General features: G+C 41.6%; 1 protein-coding gene and 1 pseudogene across 4 annotated transcripts in view; one reads left to right on the plus strand and one right to left on the minus strand.

The window, feature by feature from the left end:
* Positions 1 to 7,973: 7,973 nt before the first annotated feature.
* On the minus strand, positions 7,974 to 8,931 carry LOC113612081 (SIN3-HDAC complex-associated factor pseudogene; annotated as a pseudogene).
* A 3,077-nt stretch (positions 8,932 to 12,008) lies between these two features.
* SLC25A36 (solute carrier family 25 member 36) overlaps positions 12,009 to 19,726 on the plus strand; it is a 40,938-nt gene continuing 33,220 nt past the window's right edge. Inside the window, exon 1 of one of the 4 annotated variants that reach the window (XR_003429733.1) lies at positions 12,009 to 12,252. Coding sequence is in view for 2 of the 4 variants with exons in the window: in XM_027091770.1 (XP_026947571.1) it covers positions 12,212 to 12,252 (41 nt within the window). In the remaining 2 variants the exon portion in view is untranslated. The remainder of the gene's footprint in view (positions 12,253 to 19,726) is intronic. The other 3 variants (XR_003429734.1, XM_027091770.1, XM_027091769.1) reach the window with 3 other exon arrangements.

Genomic DNA, 19,726 nt, shown 5'->3' on the forward strand with positions numbered 1-19,726 from the left:
GTCTGTGGTATTTCCTTATGGCAGCCCTAGGGAACTAATACAACCCCCATCTTTACACAGCTGGTTCTTTTTTATCCTTCTCAGCAGTCAACGTAAAAGCCATGTCCCCAGAGAGTATGTCCATGACCACTCAGTCTAAACTACATCTTCCCATCACTTAATTTTCTTCATGGTAAAATATTTCCACAGCATGAAATTATTTGATTTGCTGACCAGCGTATTGTCTGTTGTAAGGTAGAATATAAAATCTGTGAGAGCTGTCACCTTGTCCGTCTCGTTGCTCTGCTAGGACAGTACGTGGCACAGGGTAGCCACGTGGAAAATATTTATTTAATTGTTAAATAAAAAATATTTATTTTTTTTAAATATATAAAATAAATAAAATAAATAAATAAAAATATTTATTTAACTTGGCATCCACGATGCCAAGTGCCCAAGAGACTACATAGACAAATATGAAATGGTTCCCAACCTGGGGAAGCGTGGGGCCCGCGGTTGGCCAGGAATCCTGGCTCTCAGGGAGTGCACGAGCCTGCGGGGTGGAAAGGGCACGGTCTGGAGAGGCCAGCACAGAGCTGTGCAAGCACACAGCAGAGGAGGGAGGTGTTGGGACATTTCTGAAAGCCCAGAGGAGTGAAGCGACTGTGTGAATGTGGGCAACGCCAGCAGTTCAGCTGGCTTAGAGGGACCTGCGCTTATAGGAAGGGGTAGGAGAGTAGGGGGGTGGTAGACAGGGACTTCACCATTAAATGCCAAGCTAGGGGAGTTGAACTTTCCTCTCTCTCCTTTCGCCTCTGTCTCACTCTCTTCCTCCTTCTCTGTCTCTCTATCTCTCTGTCTCTCTCCCTCTCACTTTGCCTCTGTCTCTCTCGTTTTTCTGCCTCTTCCTCTTCATCTCCTCTCTCTCTCCCTCTCTCCCCCCTCCCTCCCTCCCTTCCCCTTTTCTTTTTTTTCAATTTTTTTTATTTATTTATTTTTGGCTGCATCGGGTCTTCATTGCTGTACGTGGGCTTCTCATTGTCGTGGCTTCTCTTGTTGCGGAGCACAGGCTCTAGGTGCGTGTGCTTCAGTAGTTGTGGTTCACGGGCTCAATAGTTGCGGCTCGCAGGCCCTAGAGCTCAGGCTCAGTAGTTGTAACGCACAGGCTTAGTTGCTCCGCAGCATGTGGGATCTTCCCAGACCAGGGATCAAACCCGTATCGCCCGCATTGGCAGGCGGATTCTTAACCACTGTGCCACCAGGGAAGTCCCCCCTTTTCTTATAAGTAGAAAAAAATAAAGAAATCCAACCTTATAGGTGTGCTGTGAGAACAGAATGATATAATATATGTGAAAGCATCCACCAACGTGTCAGATCCCTAACTGATAAAAATTTGTTGAATAAAAGTTAGTTGCATAACTGTAATAAATAACTGCATAAACTGTAATAACTATCTAGGGGACCGTACATCCAAAAGCACAGAATGCTTCCAGCTTTTTCCATCCTGAATTCCCCTCAGGGCACACTGGCACTGTGGGGTGTGACTTAATTCTCTTTATAAGGGGATGATGAGCAATGCTCTTTGTTCTTTTTGTTTACAGTTTTATATATATTTTTTGCCTGGATTTTCGTATTTCTGATCCCTGTTACTCCATTTTGTTTGAAAGTGAAAGTCTTACAGAGCCAAAATTATGGAAAAGCTGGGAAAACAACTTTAAGTATTTCCCAATCAATGAAAAGAGGAAAAACAGTTTCGCTGTGGCCAAGAAATTGGATGGCGATAGTTTCACAGACATCCTGAAAGAAGACATTAAGGGATTAATTGAGGAGCAGAGAGAAACATAAAGTAAAAGAAGTTCTTAGTACCTCATACTTCTGGGAGATTTAAAGGCTTTTCCAAGGTAATTCTGACTACAGGCTGTGGGGCTTTCCCCGACACTGATCTTTGACCTAACTCCAAGGTCAGTGAGACTTCCCAGTCCTGTTTTCTGTTTCTCTTCTGTTCACCCAACTACTATGCAGGGTAAGAGGGCATGGCCCGAGGTCAAGGATGGAGAAGGTGGAAAGCTGCTGAAGCAGTTCTGGGGTGGGGCGTGAGGGGGGACCCAGACTCAAGGGAATTGGTCACCTATGAAATAAAACTGTTATCACTCTCTTCGCCACCAAATATTTGCCAAGTGCCGCTTTGCACAGCGTTGCTGCCAAACCAGAAGTCTATCCTTTTAACTTTCGGCCATTGACTCTGGATATTGACCCAGTGCCAACTTCTTGCCAGGTACTGTTCAGGGCAGAAAAAATCAACTATACTTTTTGGCTTTGGGGGCTGAAAGACCCAAACCACCACACGAGAAACCGTTAAAGAACACTCCAAGGGTGAATTCTAGGTTTTCATTTACAGACTTAAAAGGCCCATAGGGTACCCAGCACAATGAATGAACAGACTCCACCACCATCATGGTACTTTGTGGTGAAATTTCCCAAAACCAGGGATAAAAGGAAGATCCTAAAAGGTTAAAATAGCAAAAAAAAAATGTTCTATATAAAGACCAGAGCTACAAATGGAGTCAAGCTTCTCAATATTAGCTCTGGATGCTAGAAACCAATGGGGCAGCGACTTCAAAAGTCAGAGTGGGGCAACTTCCCTGGTGGTGCAGTGGTTAAGAATCCACCTGCCAATGCAGGGGACACAGGTTCGAGCCCTGGTCTGGGAAGATCCCACATGTCGCAGAGCACCTAAGCCCATGCACCACAACTACTGAGCCCGCGCTCTAGAGCCCACGAGCCACAACTACTGAGCCTGTGTGCCACAACTACTGAGCCTGTGCTCTAGAGCCCACGAGCCACAACTACTGAGCCTGTGTGCCACAATTACTGAAGCTTGCATGCCTAGAGCCCCTGCTCCGCAACAAAGGAAGCCACCGCAAATGAGAAGCCCACGCACTGCAACGAAGAGCATCCCCCACTCGCCGCAACTAGAGAAAGCCTGCACGCAGCAACGAGGACCCAACACAGCCAAAAATAAGTAAATTAATTAATTTTTAAAAAGTCGATTAAAAAAAGTCAGAGGGAAAATGATTCTCAATCTAGAATCCCATACTTAGCCAAATTATCAAATATGAAGATAAAATAAAAGCATGCAAAATCTAATAATAACACCTCCTATGCAACTCTTCTCTGGCAGCTGCTGAAGAATGTACTTCAGCAGAATGAAGCCCCAAGTAAAGAAGAAGAACAAAAACCAAAAACCAAAAAACATGAGATCCAGAAAACAGGTAAGGGGATGTAAATCCCAGGATGACAACTGTGCAGTAAGAGAGTAACTATAACTAGTTCAGGTTGGAGCAGGAAGAGGGAAGAATCCAGGAGGGAGGTCTCCAGAGGGAGGCGGAAGAAAAGGGGATTGGCAGACTGATCTTAAAACCTTTAGAAAATAATATTTTTAACCATTGATAGATAGATATGATGTAGTATGTGGAAAAAATTAGGACAGGTAGAGAAAATTAAGCAAATAGAAAAAAAAGGGCAATTGTTAACCAAGAAAAGTAAAAAGCTGTGCAAGAACGGCATGTACACCATTTGGCTTTGCAGTGGACAAAATTTATATAGCCATAAGATGATAAATAATGGTCAATTTAACTAAAAAATCATGATACAACTATTAGGAAGATGAAGCAGGAAAAATGGGGAGTTTAGGAGTGGAGTAAGAAAGATAAATCTGCATCTCTGATAACCTGAAGTGTAATGGATAACATGTGAAATTAATACATCAAGGAAAACAGCATGAATTGCTATAATTGAGAAATCTGGAACTAAAGAAAAAGTAAAAAGTTGAAAGTGGCTACCTCTAGGAGCAAAAATGAGGAGACTGAGGAATCAGTAGGAAGTCTGAAAGTTACTATAACTTTTCTAATACTATATATTTACTTTTTTACAACCATATGCATTGCTTGAAGTATTTTTTTTATTCTGGTAAAATTTCCATAACATAAAGTTTACCATTTTAACCATTTCAGAGTGTACAATTCCATGGCATTAAGTACATTCACATTATTGTTCAACCATCATACTATCCCACTCCAGAACTTTTCCACCATCACAAACTGAAACTTCATACCCACTGAACACTAACTCCCCATTCCTCCCTTCCCCAAACCCCTGGGAACCACTAGTTTACTTTCCTTCTCTATGAATTTGACTATTCTAGACATCTCACATACGTGAAATCCTATCAATATAATTTGTTGTTTATCAGCTTATTTCACTTTAGCATAATGTCTTCAAGATTCATCCATGTTGCAGCATGTGTCAGAATTTCCCTCCTTTTTAAGGCTGAATAAATATTCCATTGTATATAACCATATTTTGTTTATGCATTCATCTGACGATGGACACTTGGGTTGTTTCCACCTTTTGGCTATTTCGAATAGTGCTGCTATGAACATTAATGTGAGTGTATCTGTTTGAGTCTTCGCTTTCAGTTTTTCTGGGTACATACTTAGAGGTGGAATCACTAAATCATGTGGTAATTCTATGTTTAAGTTTTTAAGAACCTGCCATAGAGTTTTTCACAGGAGCTGCACTATTTTACATTCCTACCAGCAATGCACAAGGGTTCCAATTTCTCCACTTCCTGGCCAACACTTGGTATTTTCTGATCTTGTTTGTCTGTTTTGTTTTGTTTTTATAGTAGCCATCCTAATCAGTGTGAAGTAGGATCTCACTGTGATTCTGATTTGCATTTCCCTAATGATTAGTGATGTTGGGCATCTTTTCATACTCTCTGAAGAAATGTCTCTTCAAGTTCTTTGCCCATTTTTTTGAATTGGGTTGTTTGTTTGCCTTTATTACTTTGAGATAAAAACAAAGCATTAATGTTAAAAGCAAAATTCAAATGCCAACAGGCAAGTTGGGTTGCAAAGCAGAGACCCTGGGGCTTCCCTGGTGGCACAGTGGTTGAGAGTCCGCCTGCCAATGCAGGGGACACGGGTTCAAGCCCTGGTCCGGGAGGATCTCACGCGCCATGGAGCAACTAAGCCCATGCGCCATAACTACTGAGCCTGCGCTCTAGAGCCTGTGCTCTGCAACAAGAGAAGCCACCGCAATGAGAAGCCCACGCACCACAACGAAGAGTAGCCCCCACTCATCCCAACTAGAGAAAGCCTGCGTGCAGCAACGAAGACCCAATGCAGCCAAAAACAAATAAATAAAATAAATAAATTTGTTTTTTTAAATGTATGTATGTGTATAACTAAATCACTTTGCTGTACAGCAGAAATTAGTACAACATTGTAAATCAATTATACTTCAATAAAAAAAACAGAAAAAAAAAAAAGCAGGGACCCTTGGTAAGGCCCTTAGATGGTTTCTTAAATGGGAGGCAGGGCACAACTTCTGCATTACCACACACCGTTGAGGTCCCAGGCATTGTCCACACAAAAGTGTGTTACACCCTATCTCAACAAAATCTATGCATTTCTTTGCAAGGTGTCACTACCCTTCTAATACTCCTGTCCTGGAGGGTAGGAAAAGTCGTATTTTGTTTTTTTGGGTTTTTCTCCAAGCCACCTGGGACACATTCCTAAACTGCTCCCTGGTGGACAGTGTTTCCAACAAGATAACTGAATCCTTCTGGGGGAAATCCATTTTCTACCAGCTCCTTATATATTTCCAGAGCAAGCTCTGCTTATCACCTGCGTATCTAAGGAAGGCCTTTAACCATGACTGAATTGAAATGTGACACAGAGTAACTGATGTTGCTGATGGGAGTGGTGGCTCAATGGGACATGAAACCTGCATTTGGGAGCCACTGCCCTCATGACTCCATCTGGGGCTCAGATATAAGCATACATTTCGTCCTCTGGGCACCACATCTCCTTAAGTTCTCTCAAAAGCCCCCTCTCCCCCACCCCATCCCACCCCTTATTTTTAAAACTATAGCTAATATTCTCATTCAACCAATGAACAATTGAGATGGTGTAGAATAGAGGATGAGAGTACAGATTCTGTAGCCCGACTCCCTAGGTTTCCATCCCAACTCAGCTACGTGCTAGTTGAGTCACCTTGACAAATCCTCTAACTTCTCTGTATCTCAGTCTCCTCGTCTATAAAATGTCCTTCATTGGGTTCTCCAGTTAAAATACATGAAAAGTGCTTCCAACAAGGCCTGGCACATGGTGAGTACTGTACACATCTGAAGCTCTTTGAGATGATTACCATCAAGGCATCAAGTACCCAGGAGGACGCTTACCCAACTCTTACCAATGATGTCCCCTGAGGAGTAGGATTTAGGAAGGGAGGCTGAAGTGACGATTTTAATTTCTAACTCATGCACTTCTGTATTGTTTGAATGTATTACTTTTTACTAATAGCAAAATAAGGAAAAAAATTTAATGGCATCTGTCTGAGAATATAAAACAACCTCTCCAACCTCCCACTAAAAGCTAAAAAGACACAAAGATTTTTTTTTTAAATCTTACCCAAATATTTAAAACTAATGTTGCCAATCTAGAACCCATATGAATTTTCTGTACCTACAAGACCAACAAAGGCTAAGTGGGGGGAAAATGGCATCGGTGGTCCATCTGTGCTCCACTTCCCCACAAATAGCTATTAAGAACTTTTCTTCAGCCCATAGCAATTAAAAAAAAATTGTTTTTAGTAGAATTTTACTTTAATATAAAATGGAAAAAACCACAAAAACCCAAAGCCCTAATAGGTTAAAACAAGTCGAACAACCATTCTACACAGATAAAACCTTCACAAAGGTCAACTGAAGTAATCCAGAGCTAAAAGTGAATTGTGCAGATTTCCAAGGAAGTCACCAGTCATGTAACATAAACAAAGTGTTTACACACTTGCAAGCCCTCTAAGAAATGTGCCCCAAGAAGCATTAACTTGGTTTTTTCGTGTGCCATCCTGAAGACCTGCACATTTTATTTTTCAGATAATTTAACATTTTTAATAGAGTGTGTTCTCTACCAAGTGGTAATGCTTTGGTACTATCCATATAGGACTGTTTATCCTAAAGACTTGACATTTCCCCAAGAGGAATTTCCGCTTTAGAAGTTTCATCTAAATTAAAACCTTTATCAAACATCAATATGGAGGGAGGTGACACGGGATGCAACATATACAGTCAAGTTACCTCTGTAGCTTTAGAAATTACTCTTTCAAGATATTCGCACCAGAGAGCTTAGTCTGTCCTGCTTAATATTCAGTAGTACAGGTTTGAATCATCAGAACCTTGGCAAGACCTTAATATTTCAAAGTTATTAACAACTACCTATAGGGGCAAGTCCATGTTTACTGAGTTATGACAAATTTATTATAACGAAGGAAAACAAGTATAGCCAGCCATCTTTAAAAAATGCTCTAACCACTGCTTCTGAATATAGAAAGACTAAAACTACATACATTTATCATAAAACAAATCCCCTCTGTCCCCTGAAATTCCCCTAATTTCATTCATTAGAAGGGGATTTTTTTTTTTAATAAATGTATACTAGGAAAGCCCAAGGGGATTTTTAAAAAAGACTTAAAAGCACTTTACAGCCTCATTCAGCTTTCCTATGAAATACTCAGCATCTGAAATATTGGGTTGGCCAAAAGTTTCGTTTGGGTTTTTCCATGACATCGTACAGAAAAAACCCAAACGAACGTTTTGGCCAACCCGATATTATGTACACTTTTTTTTTTTCTTTTAGTAAGCTAGACACTGGCTTCAGAGTTTGTGGAACTGAAGGAAAAATAACCCACTCAAAACTATCCTAAGGGCCTCCCTGGTGACGGAGTGGTTAAGAATCCGCCTGCCAAGGCAGGGGACAGGGGTTCGAGCCCTGGTCCGGGAAGATTCCGCATGCCGCGGAGCAACTAAGTCCATGCGAGCCTCTGCTCCTCAAGAAGAGAAGCCACTGCAATGAGAAGCCCGCGGACCGCAATGAAGAGTAGACCCCCCTCGCCACAACTAGAGAAAGCCCACGCACAGCAACGAAGACCCAACGCAGCCAAAAATAGATAAATAAAATAAATAAATTTTTTAAAAAACTCTATTAAAAAAAACCAACTATTCTAGAAATCGTCATTTGGCAGAATAGCAGGTATCCAAGTTAAAAATAGGAGGGTCATTTTGTTGCTTTGTTTTCCAAAATTTAAATTGTTTTTTGTTTCCTTTCTACATAAACCTGTCACCACGCAGGAGTGGAGATGGGCAGAGGCTCTGGCCCCTGTGCCTCCGGCTTCTCAGCAGCTGCTTTCTCATTGCTGCAGCAAGACTTGAATAGATGTGTGTCAGATGAGGACTTCCCCAAGACAGCCTTTATAGATAATGCCACAGCATATTTTCTGTCGTATCCAGTATGTGAGATCCAAAATGGAAAACACTGTTAGAGCCAGAAGCCATCCCTGTATCTGAGCCATCATCTGACTGGTTACTATAACAGGGAGATTGAGCTGGAAAAGCACTTGAGGTGGTACTGTGAGCATCAGAATTACCACGTTTAAATCCCTTTGGCAGTTTGCTGATCTGGTTGCTTTTTATCCTGTTTCCAGATAAGAGTTTTCACTTTCTCTGGTTTCAGTGTAGTCTTTAGACTGGGTCCTGCCCTTGCATCTACCACGTGATTCCAGTTGTTTTTTTTTTTGATCCTGATGGTAATTTCTTCCACCTTTTCACAGCAGGACACGGGCATTACAGGTGTCTCCTGATCAAGTCTCATGTAACCGAAAGCAGCTCTGGAAGTCCTTTTCATAGAGTTTACTGTCAGTGAATCGGGAACTGGAGGATTTAGCTCTGCAAATACAGCAGCCCTCTATACTTTGGTATATCTTTGGCTTGTGAAAACCAAACACCTCTTCTTCTGGGCAATACTCTTCTAAAAGCAGCCGATCCACATGCAATAACGTTCCTGAGGTGTGGAGTGCAGGAGTGCATACCAAACCAATTCCCCCCTCCAATCACTCCCTCCTCCTCAACTGCCATGTCTAGAACGATTGTCTCCTGCAGTTCAGCAGCAATTAAAATTTGAGGTTAGTACCAATCAGGAAATAAAGTAGCAGTCCCCTCTACTTCACAATGAGCTTATTTGTTTGTTTTGAGCCAAGTAACCAGTTGTGGCCACCCACAGTTTCCCCATCAGCTTCTCTTTCTACATTCAGTTAAAAACTACAGCTCCCAGAAGACCCCTCAGTAGGACTGGGCGGGGTCTGGAAGAGGTACAGGTGTGCCTGCCACTAAGGCAAGCTCATTTAGCCCCACCCACCCTGCCTTAATATCATTCTGAAAAAGCACCTAGAAGCTTGTTTGTTTAAGGGGCAAGGGCTCAAGAAACCTCATCGTGTGCTGGTCCTGAAGGAATCACTTAAAAGATATTAGCCAACAGCAACGAGGAAGGAAAATTATAAAACAGCTGGCAGATGACACAGTTCAGTGGAACCTCAACAAACATGACAGCCAACTAACCCTGGAATCCCCACAAAAATGAAGGCCTCAGCAACCACACCCCAGTGGGCAGCCCCAGGGGCTACCGGACGGAATGTGCAGGGGGCAGAGTCTCCTTCCACGATGCCATCTGAATGAGGTTCCAAAATGAACGGTCACATTATGAATTGCTATTGCTCTTACAGGAATAATTTACTCCACATAAGAACTTGGGCTCCCTCCTTACCAGCTTCAGAAGCTCCATTAAATGTAATTACCACAGCATTCACTATGCCCAAAACATGGAGCTACAGCCATTGTCTTACAAGAAATACATCTAAAATGGTGCAGGCACTCTGGAAAACAGTCTGGCAGTTACTCCAAAAGTTAAACATTGAATTATCATATGACCCAGCAATGACACTCCCAAGTATATTCCCAAGAGAAGTGAAAACGTATCTGCATCCTAGAACTTGTACACAAATATTCATGGCAGGATTATCCATGACAGCCAAAAAGTGGAAACAATCCAAATGGCCATCCATTGAGAATGGATAAACAAAATGTGATATAGGCATACGACAGACTATTATTCAGTCATGAAAGGGAATGAAGTACTGATGTGTGCTGCAACATGAATGAACCTTGAAAACATTATGCTTAGTGAAAGAAACCAGACACAAAAGGCCACATATTGTATAATTCTATTTATATGAAAAGTCCAGATTAGGCAAATCCATAGAAAGTAGATTAGTGGTTGGCAGAGGATAGGGAGAGAGGAGAATGGGAGTGACTGATAACAAGTGTGGGGTTTCTCTTTGGGTGAGGAAAGTGTTCTGGAATCAGGTAGTGGTGATGGCTCTACAACCATCAGAATATATGAAAAACCACTAAACTGTACACTATACACAGGTGAATTTTATGGCATGTGAAAGATTCCTCAATAAAACTGCTGTAAAAAAAAGATAGAACTAACCCCCCCACCAAAAGTTAATACAAGGGTTTGGGGGAAGTATGGCCAGAGTGTCAATTTTTATTCCTACTTTTTGGAGTTTCGTTTGTTTTTTTTCAAAATTTCCCTCTCTAATGTGCAGCTATTACTTCAGTAACTGAAGCTCTGGGATCAGAGAGATTCTGCTGGATTCAAATCCAATCTCTTTCTGGATGAACTGGATAATCTTGGGCAAGTCAATTATTCTAAATCTCAGTCTCCTCATGAAAAATTGGGGGAATAATATCAATGGCCTCATAGGGCAGTTGTGAGAGTTTAATAAGAGAATGCTGCAGATCAGAGCCTGGCATATTAGTAAGTGCTCAAGCAATATTAGCTGCTGCCAGTTTTGCTATTAAGAATACAATGCAGTAAAATAATATTACTAATTATCATAGGTAGCACTTACATAGCACTCCTGTGGTGCTTTACATAATTTTAAGGTGTTTAGTCCCCACAACTGCCTTGTGAGGTAGGTATTCTTATGCCCATTTTACAGATGAGCATTTACTGTGGAGTAGATGCACACTTGCCAGTGACACGCAGTCTGTACATTTTGTGGGAATTTAGGAGCAGGTAATGAGCATAGAGAGCTAAGGCAACCAGGGAGGACTCCGTGAAGGAAATGGTCTTGGAAGGAAAGGAAGGTGAGCCCTGGATAATCCCACATGGGTGGGAAAGTGTGGTGAGGACCCTGCAGGTGAAATGGAAGTTACCAAACAAAGAGGTGGGAAATATCAACATTTGTTCATTGTGGGTGATGAATACAGATTATATTATATTATTTCCTGCACTTCTGCACCTTAGAAATAATTACTAATTAACAAAAATTTAAAATATTTAATCATGTTGCAGAGGGATAAAACATTTTCTTTCCCTCAGTCTTTGACCTTCTTGTATATACATACAAGAAAAAACTTGCTGGTTAGAAATATGAGTAAATGCCAGTTTCTTTATTCTTTCTAAAATAAAGAATATTTATTCTACACTAATAGTATACTATACTAAGCATTGTTTGTAAACACCGTACTGTTGTTTGTGATCCTGTACGAGTGTCTGTATAAGCCTTTCCATGCACTGAGTGCTACTCTGAGGTAGACACCAGGAAGCATAAATGCTGGGTCATAGACCCAATTATTAAAACGTGAATCAAGCAGGGGCCAATGGGTAATTTCTGTACCTCCCTTTCAATTTTGTTGTGAACGTCAAACAGCTCTAAAAAAAAATAGTCTAAAAAAAGTAAATCATAGACTGGGCAGGCAAGCGTCCCAACTCCGCTTGCTTACCGGGCATCCAGGTCGTTTCTCACGTGGTCGGGGCCGGGAGCGTGAAGTTCGAATCCCCATGTCTGCGCGGGCCCAGGCTGCACCCGGTGCAGCCCTCCGGGAGTGAGGACTAAGTGCGAGGACCTGGTGACCCACTACCCTCCGGGCACGCGCTCTAGCCCCGCCTCCCGGCCCCTTCCATTGAGAAACCCCTTAGCGATCACGTGAAAGAGGCATGCCGGCTGCTTCACGTCACGCAGTGCGGACCAATGGTAGCTTCTGTTTATATCGCGGGGGGGGGCAGGGTCGGAATATTCACGCCCCCGCTGCCGCCGAGTTGCCCTCTAGGGCGAGTGGTGAAACCTAGCCAGGGTGGGAGGCGGCGTGGCTGCAGCGCGCCGGGGAGGGCCGCGCCGGTCGCCTTCTGCAGCCGCGTCTCCGTCAGTTCCCGTCGCCGTCACTGGGGCGCCGTGCGGCTCCAGTCTGGAGCGGAAGCTGCGGCCGTCGCGGCGGCCGGAACCGCGTCCCGCCTCAGCGCCCGGAGGACATGCGGGAGAGAGAATGAGCCAGAGGGACACGCTGGTGCATCTGTTTGCCGGAGGGTACGTCCCAGGAGGGGCTTGCAGACTGGGGCTGAGGGCGCTGGGCTGAGGCCGAGGGCCGTGGCCTGAGACGCGGGCGAGAAGGGAGAAGGGGCTTCAGCCCCGGGAACCGAGTGAGGCCCGGGCGGGGAGGGGTGAGGGGACTGGAGCCGGGGGAGCTGAGGGAGCCCACGGGACTGAGGCCGAGGCGGGGAGGGGTGGGAGGGCGACGCCGTTAGGACGTCAGGCTTTGGGCCCGCGGAACCGGAACGAGGCCTAGAGAGTGGCCGGCGGGGCTGGCGTCCACGCAGGCCCAGTTCACGCGCCGCGGCCTAGCGGACGTCGGGGATGCGGGGCCGTGGAAGGCCAGTAACTGCAGGCCTCACGTAGGTTGCTCGGCCGGGGCGGCGTTGGGGGGGAAAGCGGGAAGTGCGGAGGCCGAGCACAAAATGGGCGCCGGGCCTCCTCCTCCTTCCGTCCCTGGCGCGCGGGCTGTGGGGCTGCCTCACGTCGCTCACGCCCCGCCTCGGATCTCCGGCAGCTGATTTCCGGGCCCTCCTCGGCCCCGGTGGGTCGTCAGGGGGCTTCCGGCGCCAACTGGAAGGCTTTGGGGTTCTGTCGCCCGCAATAGCTGTAGGTTTCTAGGTCTTGGAAAATTTCCTTTCTCCAGGTTGCGAGATGCGCTACAAAGCGACAGTGCTTCTGGGATCGGATTCTGTTCCTGAGAACCAGGCGTCTTGTACACCCGCTGCTTTTCGTCAGCTTAAAAGGAGAAAGTGGGGGGTAGGGGAGAAGTCAGAAGCTTTGGCAGTAGTTACTGTGTGTACAAGATTAAGACTAAACTTAAAGTCTCAGTTCCCTGATTGCCAACTTGAGTACTACAGATCTTTTGTTCACCCAGTTTAGTCTCCTTTTTAGGTGGTTCTTTCCAAATTATTTGGAGAGTCGTAACAATTTTAAATTTAGGAGTTACTTTTTATCTGTAGGATCACAGTCTTATCAAAAATAGCTACGGCGAATTATGCTGAGGCGCTTTGCTGCCATTATGACCATATAAAGTCGCATCCCTTTAAAGCATACAGTTTGTTTTTAAATCGATTACTTTAAGAATATTAAAGTAATACATAGGCGGTTCTATGCACAGTGGCTTGATTGGAGTTAAACGTGTGGACTCTATTGCCAGTGATGACAGTACTTTCCTCGAGTTGGCACATTCATTGAACATTTATTGTACACCAGTTATGGGCCAGGCACTGTTCTGGCATTAAAATACTTTTCATTTAATACTGTTCGTTTAATTCGTGAGACACGGTTTAGGCAGGGTTTGCTTTCTATATTTCTGATACGTAAGAATAATCTCGGCAAATTAAATAATTTTTTAAAAACGATTAGCCATGTAGATGTTCTTGTAAAGATGTGCAAATAATTGGGTTCCCTCCTATAATTAGATCATAAGGTAATTTTTGAAAGTTAGGATACCACGCATCTACTTCTGACCACTATTTTGGGTGAAAAATGGACACGCTTTTTGATTTTAATTCATCTTCATCTGTAAAATGAAGAAGTTGTACTAAGTGATCTCTAAGGCCCTATTCTAGGTCCTAACATTTTTATTGCTCTGCATTCAAGATTCAGATGTCAAGTTTTGTTTAAAATTTACTTGAAATGTTAGCTTGATTGCACTAACTTCCCAGTTTGGATTAGGATCATCAGCCACGTTGTTGTTACTAATGCCTGTCAAGGCCCTTATGGTTAGCGTTTTCTTTAAAAACAGAAATGGGGCATTTTTGCAGCATCTAAACCCAAATAGATTTAGGAGCGCCTCTACCCCCCAAAAAAGAACCTAGCATATGCAGGTTTTTTAGAGTATTAAATGAAGTACTTGTTTATAGGTCCTGACACAAGATAGGTACTCAGCCTTATAAATTTTCTTCTTTTGCATCCCATTTCGATTTCATGTTTATATGTGGTCTCATAAGTCATTTCAGTAAAACTTGGCATACCTTTTTTAGAGAAACAGTAGAACTAGGAAGGATGGTAAAGATCATCTGGTTTTGCCCCTTCAAAATATGGGAAAATACCAAGGTATAAAAAATTTACCCAACATTAAACAGCTTTTCATACATGTAAAATGAGAGTTAAAATAATCTCTGAAGAACCTCCCAGCTCTATATTAAATGAAATCATTTAGAATAGATTTCTGTATGAAATTTCTGTAGAATATTTTGGAAGTCTGTATGCTAAGCATTATGGAAATGCAAACTGAATTGTGGGTAACATTGTTCTTAATTGAAGATGTCTAGTATATCTCAAAGTTGCATATTTAGGCAATCATTTTTTGGACGTTCTTCATAGAAAACTAGATTTCATTTTTTATCATGATAGAATTATGTAAATTAGGAGTTAGGAAACTTATTTTTTTACTTTAATAATAACAAGATAGAGAAAAAGGGAGAGATCTTTTTATTAGCCGTTGTGCAATAACCAATAACCTTTCACAGTGGCATTTAATCTTTAGACAAAAATTGTCTTAAGGTGGAGCCTTTGGATTGTTTTCCTGATGGTTATAATCGTATTTATTCAAATATGTGTTTATCAAGATCTCAGATTTCTAGTAGCCTTATAGATGTATTATTAAATCAGGAAAACTTGAAACAGACTAGCACTGGACCTTGGGTCTGGGTGACCGACTCACATGCATAACTCGTGCTTTCTTTAACACACCCTTTGGTCCCATTATGTTTTTGTCAGGGTTAATATTCAGAGTTTGTAAGGTCATCGGTTAGGTTGATTGAGTTACGGAGGCTACTCACAACTGCCCCAAAAGGGTGTAAATATGATTTAATTTTAGCTATGCTTTTAATAACACTATATGTTTGTGTATGAAGACAAAAGCAGTATGTTTTTAAATTCTTTTATAGATCTACATTGTTTAGTTGTGTGTCAGCTGCGTATGTCCACCAAGAGGCAGTTTGGGTTTTTTTCCATTTGAGAGAGAGATTGCCTCAAATGGGAGGAATAAACCTTCAACATTTAAGTGGATGAATTTCCTTCCTTTGTAGCTCCTGTGACAGCTAGAGCTTAATACATATAGTTAGTAATTTCAGATTATCTAAGAAATGGTTTATTTTTATATCCTGGAATTAATCCATTCATTTATCAAATCATTTATTTTTCATTTATTCAGGAAGAAACTCCATTTGGGTGTCAGATAATGTTGATTCTGTAGAAATTTTGTCATAATATTTGTTAAATTACTTGCACCTGTTTCCTTGTAAAATCAGGGCAGAAGTAAACTACTTAAAAGTATAATGTGGTTTATTTACACTTTGTCTACATTTTTTATTAGCCTTATTTCCATAATTTTTATAAGCTTTTTCTTTTTTTTCTTTTTAAAAATACATTTTAATTCTTACTAATAGATTGCAAGACTAAGGTAATTTGCTTATCCTGATGTATTCTCAAACTTATTTTCCTGTAAGGGGTTTAGTGTAGTATAGCATTGTGGGTCAGGGACGCCTGGGAGTTTCCAAGACCTTTTTGGTGGTCTGGGACATTAAAGCTCTTCTCATAAAAATACTAACACATTATTTGCCTTTTCACTGTGTTGACATTTGGACTGATGGTGCAAAAACAATGACTGGTGAAGCTGCTGTTACCTTAGCATACATCAAGGCAGCATCACCAGACTGTGCTAGTAGTCACTAGCACTTGCAATTTAAAAACACAGGGTCTCTTAATAATGTTCTTGAAGCAGTAAAAATTAATGTTTTAAATCTTGACTCTTGGGATTTCCCTGGTGGTCCTGTGGTTAAGACTCCACGCTTCCACTTCAGGCAACGTGGGTTCAATCCCTGGTCAAGGAACTAAGATCCCACATGCCACATGGCACGGCCCCAAAACAAAAAATCTTGACTCTTGAGTACACATCTTCATTTCATATTCTGTTTGGCAAATGGGAAACATGAGTAAAGCATTTCTACAATTGTTTCATCCTCAAGCTGAACTAGCCTCTTTTTTCATGAGAACCAGTCTTAAAAGAACAATTGATAGAGAGACTATGACAATTCAGACTTGAATATTTGTCAGATATTTTCTCAAAAAATGAAAGAAGTGGGCCTGTTGGTTCAAGAAAAACCACAACAAATAACATTTGTTGCCATATGATAAAATTTGAGTTTTCAAGCAAAAATTAGAATTTTTGAAATCTTTTTATTTTTATCGTTTATTTATTTATTTATGGCTGCGTTGGGTCTTCGTTGCTGCATGCAGGCTTTCTCTAGTTTCAGTGAGCGAGGGCTACTCTTCATTGTGGTGCGCGGGATTCTCATTGAGCGCAGGCTCAGTAGTTGTGGCGCACGGCTTAGTTGCTCTGCAGCATGTGGGATCTTCCGGGACCAGGGCTCAAACCCATGTCCCCTGCATTGGCAGGCGGATTCTTAACCACTGCGCCACCAGGGAAGTCCCTTGAAATCTTGAATAGATAGAAAATGTAATTTTTAAAATATTGTATCACAAAACGTATCTACACTTGGAAGACCTGTGTAATCCAGTGAACCAATATTTTTCAAATAACCAATGCATGATGTTATAAAGTAGTGCATAGGTAAAAGATTCAGAATGTAAAATAAAGCAATGGATTTTAATGTAACAATATGAGAAGTTTATTGGTATAGTTCAGATTCCATATTGCAGCTAATTTCAAGAGCCTACCACATGCCCAGTTTTACTGTAATATTGAAAGATATCCACAGTTATCTGAAAGGGGGCGTTGAATTGTTACACTAAAAGATTTCAGTGCCATGGTTGGGGAAAAAGTGGAGTAGGATAAAGGGGAATAATGGGGGTGCACTGTAGTTCTAAGTAGGAGGATAGTGGAGTCTTTGAGAAGGTGGCTTTTGAACGAAGACCTGGAGAGGAGAGAGTTAACTATTCAGAGGGAACAGGCAGTGAAAAGATCCTAAGTAGGGTAGGAGCACTGAAATGAGGCAAGTATAGCCAGAGTAGTAGGCTATTGTTAGGCCATTGAAGATCTTTGGCTTTTCTGAAATGGGAAGAGTCATTGCAGGAGTTTTAAAGCCAAATTCTGGTCGTACCATGCTTAGAATAGACTGTACATAGGGCAGGGCCAGAAGTAGGGAAACGATTTGGCTACTGGAGTAATCAAAGTGAGAGGTAACGGTTCTTCAGAGAAGGTTGTAATGTACTGTATGTGGTGTGTGAAGAAAAGTCAAGAATAACTCCAAGGTTTTTAGTTTAGGCACCTAGAGGGAGGGAATTGCTGTTAACTGAGATGGGAAGGAAGGTTGTGGATGGAATAAGGTTGGGGGAAGATCAGTATGTAGTTCCATTTAAGACGAAAATTTGAGAAGTAGAGAAGCAAAAAGCCAGTTGTTTAGGTGGCTGGTTGTATTAGGTATCTCCAGGAAGGAGCTCTGGACTAGAGATAACACATTTAATAGTTAGTGGAACATAGATGATGACATGAGCCTAGACGAGGTCAGTAAGTGAGTGAATATAGAGCAGAAGAGAGGAAATTTCAGCAAAAGAGATCAGAAGCAGAGCAGGAACCAGCAAAGTAGACTTAAAAAGTGCCCAAGAAAATGTGTTCTGAAAGTCAAGTGAAGAAACAAATATACAGTATTTAGGAAGGACATATGTTATTGTCCATTAAGATGAGGTCTGAGAGCTATTAATTATTGAATTTAACAATTGTGGAGACCTTTGGTTACCTTGATCAGCAGTTTCCAAGGCAGAGCAGGGGGAGGGAAATCTGATGGGAGCAGGAGAGAAATTAGAGACAGTAAATAGGATTTTGAGATTTGTTACAAAGGGGGATCAAAGAAACAAAACAGTAATTTGGGTGGGCGGTGTTACTTTTACTAAAACTACCACATACCCTCAGCATATTTTGCTTCTGTAGTGAATTTTAGTCATGATATCATTGTTTTTCCTTACGTTGAAAACTGTACATCCACATCTTGGGCTGTATCATAATGGCTTACTTCTGTGTTTCCATGTTTATCAAAGTTGTTGGTTAACATTTTCTTTTTTTTTTCAGTTTATCAGTGTTTTGATTTTGCTTTAGTATTTCAAATAAGCCTAGCTTGTTAATTTTTTTCCTGCATGAGAAACACTACATGTACCCCCCCAGCCAAATACCATTATTTTCAACCACTCTCATATCTGACTTTTCAACCACTCTCATATCTGACTTTTCATAAGTTAGTCTGTCGAGTATGTAGAATATGTCCTTCATTCTTCAAGAACTTGTTTCTTGCCTGAACATTAAAGCTTCAGAAGAAATAACCTCTACAAATATACTATCAGAAAAACAATCTTTAGTAAGACTTTCTAAATGATTTTTATGGAATTTCAGACACAGGCTACATGTTTTGAGATTGCAACTCTATAGCTAACATTTTTTTTTAATTTTTTAAAATATTTATCTAATTTTGGCTGTGTCGTGTCTTAGTTGCAGCAGGAGGGCTCTTCGTTGCTGCACGCGGGCTTCTCTCTTAATTGTGGTGCCCAGTCTCCAGAGCATGTGGGCTCAGTAGTTGTAGCACGCAGCTTAGTTGGCCCATGGCATGTGAGACCTTAGTTCCCTGACCAGGGATTGAACCCTTGTCCCCTGCATTGGAAGGCGGATTCTTAACCACTGGACCACTAGGGAAGTCCCTATAGCTAACATTTTAATGAATCTCTTTCTTAGTGGTATTTCTTAATATGATTAATGCCCTAATTAGGAAATTACAGGGGAGTGTTACCTGCAGCAGAAAAATGACAAAATATTTTAACCTATTCACTTTGCTTTACAAAGCTAGACACTGCAGTTGTCTGACAAAATAGTTTTGTTTAATGTTAACAGAAATATATTTCTAAAGTACCTGCATATACATATATATGTGTGTATATACATACATACACATACACACAAATATTGTGGACCCAATTAGAATAGATTTTGTCCATTTATAAATTAACCTTGCCTATTCAGAACAAGTGTCCTGATCCATACATGCTCAAAAGGTCAGAATCAAAGATATATGTGTAACAGCCACAGTCTTAGAATCCCATTTCTTTTCCTTGACCCATCCTTTCCTTAGCAGAAACCTGGGGCACCTTAAATTCCTCCTTAGGTGTGGCTAGTTAAGTTCTTTAAAGCCAGGGGAACTGAATCTAGTGGTTCAGGCCCTTGGGGCTATCCTGCTGATCAGGTTTTGCATCTGCACTGACCTAGGGATTTATGACTCTTGGCATCATGGCTGAACTGATCTGCTTGTTACTAATATTTACTTAGTGAACAATTTCTTTTTCCCCTTCCCTATCTTCCCCCAACCTCCCACATTTCTGATTCTTGTGTTGCTGTAACTTGGGTGAGGGAGAGTATCTTAGGGCCCTCAGAGTCCTTTCTCTTTCTTAAAGATGTTTTCCCAGATTGTTTCGTTTTGTTTTTTTTTAACCAGTTTCTTGGTTCCATTGTGCCTAGCTT

Source organism: Aethalodelphis obliquidens, unplaced genomic scaffold, assembly GCF_003676395.1.
Source record: "Aethalodelphis obliquidens isolate GAN/ISIS:26980383/991018 unplaced genomic scaffold, ASM367639v1 scaffold72, whole genome shotgun sequence".
Taxonomy (NCBI): Eukaryota; Metazoa; Chordata; class Mammalia; order Artiodactyla; family Delphinidae; genus Aethalodelphis; species Aethalodelphis obliquidens.